The sequence below is a fragment of the Brachyhypopomus gauderio genome, chromosome 9 (assembly GCF_052324685.1).
Source record: "Brachyhypopomus gauderio isolate BG-103 chromosome 9, BGAUD_0.2, whole genome shotgun sequence".
Taxonomy (NCBI): domain Eukaryota; kingdom Metazoa; phylum Chordata; class Actinopteri; order Gymnotiformes; family Hypopomidae; genus Brachyhypopomus; species Brachyhypopomus gauderio.
In genome coordinates, this window is record NC_135219.1 from 20434602 (window position 1) to 20440601 (window position 6000).

At 45.3% G+C, this 6000-nt stretch overlaps 1 protein-coding gene across 1 annotated transcript; it reads right to left on the reverse strand.

Moving 5' to 3' along the window:
• Positions 1-1507: 1507 nt before the first annotated feature.
• hey2 (hes-related family bHLH transcription factor with YRPW motif 2) lies at positions 1508-4864 on the reverse strand. The gene is made up of 5 exons (XM_077017840.1): positions 4506-4864; positions 4082-4160; positions 3911-3994; positions 3628-3709; positions 1508-3086 (listed from the first exon to the last, which is right to left on the reverse strand). Exons 1-5 carry the CDS (start codon positions 4586-4588, stop codon positions 2422-2424), a joined length of 993 nt encoding a protein of 330 aa, XP_076873955.1. The 5' UTR covers positions 4589-4864; the 3' UTR covers positions 1508-2421.
• Positions 4865-6000: the final 1136 nt, after the last annotated feature.

Consider the following 6000-nt stretch of genomic DNA (forward strand, 5'->3'; position numbering starts at 1 on the left):
ACGAGAAAGAAGAGCCACTATTGGTCCATTCGGCGACGTGCAAATATCAAACTTTCTTATTGGTTGAGATCATTTGCCAGCGAAAATTGCCTGAGATTCATAAATCATCAGTATTTGCACTTAACGCCCCGACGTTCAAATAACGTACGTTAACGAAATAGATTTTATAATGCTTTTTTTTAATAATGCGATAACTCATGTGGTTATCTCATGTATTAAAATAAGCATACATGTTCCTATTTTTGTTCCTGTACGTCATGTTAATGGTATTTCTGTATATGTATCAAGAAAAGTTAATACACCGTTTATTTTTTCTTTAAATTCTTATTGACCTATTCGTGCAAAGATTCTCAAGACAGCAAATAAGCAGTAATGCATGTACACTGGTTTACCCCTGGATGGCGCTATTGTTCAACATTTCGGAGGCGGGCGCAGCACGAGAAAGTTATTAAAATGACATAATTTTTAAATTATCACAGGATATCAAAACATCGCGTGAATTCTTCACAATTATTTGACATTCATTTTTAGCCTATATTTTAATATGAATCAATTTATTATCTGTAAGATCTCTGGTTATTTCTGACTGCAGCATGTTACATATTTCACTTTCCAGGGTTCGAAGAAAATATATAGGCCCATTTATATATGTGCATACATACACACATACACAAACGCACACACGCAACCATTGCATTTTTTGCATGGATGGCATGCTATTAAATACACGAAATATTGTGTAAAGAACGCTGCAAAGCTCCCTGAACATGTTTTTGGCATGACGCGTGAGGTTATGGGGGGATCATGTGCACCCTTGATATACGGCTGCTTCAAAGGCCCGAGGCCGGCATGAGAACCGCTCTAATGCAGATAACCGGTGGATTTATGGCCCTGCCCTGTTCCCATAGCGGTGGGCAGCAGCCCTAATCCCTATTCACTTGGAAATCCTGATACTTTTTCTTTTAGGAATTTAAGGAAGGGATTTAATGGCGTGACAGTGATTTACTAATGTAAAACTGTCCAACAGACCCCCGAATAATGGGAGTGGATTAGGGTGGCACAGAGACCCATCTTGTGCAGGAGTGACCGGCCTTGCTTACTTTCATGCTTTGTAGGCTTCAGCTCTGAGGCCCGCGTGGTTCACATTCATGGAATGAAATCGTTCCTTTACACAGATTGGTATGTCGATTTTTATTTACCTTATTTATTCATTCCCCCCCCTCAGCAGTAACGGGTGAGGCAGAGTCAGTGCGGCTGAAACATACAACCCGAGCATGGGAAAGGATTGCAATAGAAATCTGATTTATAACTCTTTAAATTCCAAAGTGGCACACATAATTGCATTTGTTTTCTCCCGTTTGTTGGTTTCCGTTGTGTGATTTAAAACCACATCAGAGCTTATTGTTTTCTTCACTTCACTGTTTTTTGCTGGAATTTGGGTTGTGTTTCAAGAAACTATTCCCTTCCCCAAATGTGGTGAGAAGGGGAGAAATTATGGGACAGGGTCTTGGAGTTCAAATAAAAAGCACTGAATTTAATTTGTGAAATCAGCATTTTTCCTTTTGCATAGAAAACGGTTACATATTACAGAGCAGGCACAGGTTTTAAAAAATATACAGTAGTGTCATTTACTGGCAAATCTGAAATACAGCATGATCACATAGTGTGCGCTGTAATGCAAATTTGCAGGTACGGTGTGGTTTTCATAGGTGGAGAGAATCCCGTCCCTCCAGACAGTAGTGATTGAAGTGCATCTTTATACCACTATACAGCTCTCTTTAGCTTCAGTATAAACTTTAGTTACACTCTTACACATGTACATATTTACAGACTGAGTCGTTAGTTCATAGATTATAACATTCACACCTCATATGATCTGGAATCGATTATCTTCAAAACCTTTGGTTTCTTTGAGAATTGTCTGGTTTAGTCAAAATAAAAGACATGATATCTGTGAGTACTTGAAAAGAGAAATTACACAGGCTCCACGGGTTAAGCGTTTACATCTCAAATGCAATATTTTAGTCACACTCTCCTGTGGAAACTGTCAAACATTCCTTGGTGCAAAGCAAGGTTAGCATGAGACAAAAAGATCATGGTATTTCTCCTTGGTGCAAACCAGGGAGACAAAACAAAACAGACAAGAGGGAGATGAGGGAACGACAGTGATGGGGTCATTTCATTAAAATGACCAATCGATCATCCCCACATCCATTGGCTATGATGAACAGACACACGATCCATACTTTTTCATCCTAAGAAGTTCCATTTGTGATACACATGCAGGCACTTGTATAGTTGATTGTGTGGAAGGGACCAAAACGCCATAACAGTGGCCAGAAATCGTCCTCGGGATTAAAAGTCCGTCCTCGAAGTGTAAAAGGCTTGTGAAAGTGTACAAGGCCAGGCCGGGTCCCACACTTAAAAAGCCCCCACTTCGGTCCCCCACGGGCGGTACGGTTTGTTGCTGCTACTGCTGGCGGAGCTGGACGTGCTCTGCTGGGATGCGGAGGAGGTGGATATGGAGGGGCTGACGGCCGAGGAGGCCGCAGAAGAAGCCGGGCCCGGGCCGAACAACTGGAACCCCCCGGGGAAGGAGAGCGGAAAGGTGCGAGCGGCTGCGGCGGCCGCGGCGGCCTGCACGGTGGCCGACAGCGACAGGAGCGAGGTGGAGAGCGGCGGCATGCAGGGCGCCACGCTGCCCGTAGGGGGCGCCCTCAGCGCCGAGTCCGCGGGCGAGAAGGAGGCGGTGAGCAGCGCCGAGCCCCGCTGCGGTACCTCCGCCAGCCTGCCGGAGGGACCGTCCGTGGCGGGCAGGCCGCTCTGCTGCAGGAAGGCGGCGGGGAGCGGGTGTAGCGCCCAGTGCTGCGGGTGGAGGGCCTGCTGGTGGTGGGCCATGGACGAGGTCATGGCGGCCGCCTCCCTCTGGGAGGCGCAGCTACTGAGGTGGGAGACCAGGCGTGCGCGAAGCGGGTCGCTGGAGTCCAGCCCCTCCACCGAGCTCAAGTACCGGGCCACTTCTGTCAGACACTCGCGGAAACCGATGCTCATGAAGTCCATAGCCAAGGAATGGACATCAAAATACCCTAAACAGAGCGAGCGAGAGTGAGAGAACACCTAAAACATGAATACCAAAAGCATATAAATACAACTTTTTATCAGAATTTGAACCCAACAGCTGATGAATGTACTAATGAATAAAGGGTGAGGGCTGCTTTGCCCGGTGCAGTCCCATGGGCCAGGGAATCTAACCCCAAACAGGCCAGGATTGTCCTGCGCTGTTTGTATATTTGTTTTGTCTCCCCAGTGCACCGATTTTTACACTCCCTGGAAAGCCCAAACAAACCCCCAACAGGGCGGCCAGTGAATGCGGCCCACTCCCCTCCCACGGATTTATGAAAGCAAACACAATCCCAGGGTCAAGTGCTTCTTTTGTCCTGCCAACGCTTTCCCACGAGTTCAATCCTTCCATTAGCATTGACTTCCACTCCTTTAATCTAGTCAAAAAGGAGCTTCTCGCTCACATTTCACAACAGAGTAAGGGCGAGAGAGAGAGAGAGAGAGAGAGAGAGAGAGAGAGAGAGAGAGAGAGAGAACAGAAGAAGGAGAAGCCAATTAAAGCCTTACCTTTCCCTCCTGTGGCCTGAAGCATCTTTAGGTGATCCACCGTCATCTGCAGTATTTCAGCTTTCTCTAGTTTAGCAGATCCCTAAGAAACGGAATCAGAAGCTATTCCATTCGTTTTTGTTTTATTCATTCTGTTTAAATTATAGGCCAATATATTTTTTATTTTATCCTTCCTTTTATTTAAGGCTGTTGTATCACATTCTAAATAGACCCACAGTTATTCGTGTTAATGATTTTGTTTAGTAGATCTACTGGCAACGACACAAATGTCATATAAACTAACCTGTTTTTCAAATGCCGTTGGCACCAGGCGTCGTAACTCAGATAGACTGTTATTTATTCTGTCCCGTCGTCTCTTCTCAATGATCTAGGATGATAAACACAGTGGCATTCACTTACAGATCTCTAAAATATTGTAAGAAGGAATGGAGCATATTAGCTACAATTAACTTACACCTCTACGTTTCTTTCTGGCCATAACCTGGGAAGTTGTAGTGGGGGAACCACATCTTATAAACGACCCGCTGCTTTGCCTGGTGTAATGAAAATCGATTAATTACTTATGTAACGATTAGTCGTATACACAGGTATTAAATGTTAAATTAATTCTAATTAATAATTCCTGATACGGATCAAATCCCAGCTGTCATTACACATCGCAATGTCAGAGGCATTAATAAACATAAAAAATGCAATAACCCATTAAACTCGATAAACGTTCCGACAGTAAACTAAAACAAACTATTTTTCACCACTGGGTTAAAACAACAACATGTATGACAGTGTTTTCCACCGAGCGCTGAGAAGATAATTAGCGCCAGGTTTGAATGTTGCCTAATGAATATATGTTGCACGGATAAGCAGCTTTGCAAACCTACCCCGAATAATTATTCTCGCTTCCCACATCGATGGTCTCGTCCATATCGCTGTCAGAAGTGGTATCCTCACAAGGCCGTTTCATGATGTCCTCGGAGGAGCGTGTGCACGCAGGTAGTCCTAGCTTGTGACTTTACAAATCCCTCTGAACTTCTTTCCCACGAACCGTTGGAGCCTGAGTCGCAGATGCAGAGGAGAGTTGACGCCCACCTCCCGCTCAGGAACACCCACAGTAGAGAACCGCCGAACTGAAGTCTCAGGCTCCGTCCAGAGGGCTGTCCAAGTTCTCCAGACAAATGACTCTGCCCGGCTTCAGAGCTTGTGCGTAACACCCACGATCGCCTTAAAGCGTGACACGCACACACACACGCGCACACACACACACACACACACACACACACACACACACACACACACACACACACACACACACACAAAAGCTCACGAGCGAATCAGCATGAAAAAAACGTAAAAGCGTTTTTGGACTGCAATTATGTAGTGGTTATTTTTAAAGTGTCTGGGCATAGAAATGTACCTTTAATTCCTAATTTTAATAAACACAGATTTACACATGTTTTTAAATAAAGAAATAAACATGCATATAAAACACCTGACAACACAAACATAGATAGATAGATAGATAGATAGATAGATAGATAGATAGATAGATAGATAGATAGATAGATAGATAGATAGATAGATAGATAGATGCTGTATATGATGACACTAGCAAACAAAGTCTGATCGGAGTCGGAGGATTACAGGAGTAAACATCAAAAACACCAAAGAACCTGCGTGTACTCAGAATGTCAGCACCGCTATTTTTTGGCTAGTAATGTTCTCTCGTGCGTTGCTCAAACTCATGCTAACATACTTATTGGCTTATGTGAAGTAACTTAATATGGATTTACAATTACATGACCATGCGTATAAGTTTATTTTCTGCTTTTACTGAACTTAATATGTCTGAAACATGCATAGACACATGCTCTCTCTCTCTCTCTCTCTCTCTCTCTCTCTCTCTCTCTCTCTCTCTCTCTCTCTCTCTTCTGTCTGTCTATGTGTATGAGAGAGAGAGAGAGAGAGAGAGAGAGAGAGAGTGGTGGACTCCAGTTCCAGTAATGACTTTCCTGGGTTGAACAGTGAAGACAGCACATTGTTTGGGTGCCCCCCCACCCCCCTCCGTCATGTGCCTTCACCCTGCGTAGCACAGTCTCCCAGGCAGCTGGCCAGCACGATAGCTCGTTCCCACAGCTCGGTGTGCTTCACTGAAACCCAATCAGCATGTGAGAGACGGCCGGGCACACAGGGAGGGCCGGCCAGGCCCGCGGAGCCACTACCACCGGGAGCTCGGCGCTGGCCAAGAGGCACCACAGCCACCACCTCCACCCACAACACCAACACCCCCCCCCCCCCCCCCCCCCCCCACCTCTAGCGCTTACTGCCTTATTCTTCACCTTGTTTGTTTGTTGCGTGCTCAACTGCGCTAGCATGATG

Bases quoted from the DNA above. Each gene is read 5' to 3' on its own strand.
- hey2 (XM_077017840.1), bottom strand. From the start codon at position 4,588: ATGAAACGGCCTTGTGAGGATACCACTTCTGACAGCGATATGGACGAG. The intron at 3,995-4,081 runs GTAAGTTAATTG...TTATCATCCTAG, and splicing joins CCAGAAAGAAACGTAGAGGT to ATCATTGAGAAGAGACGACG. The intron at 3,710-3,910 runs GTTAGTTTATAT...TCCGTTTCTTAG, and splicing joins CAACGGCATTTGAAAAACAG to GGATCTGCTAAACTAGAGAA.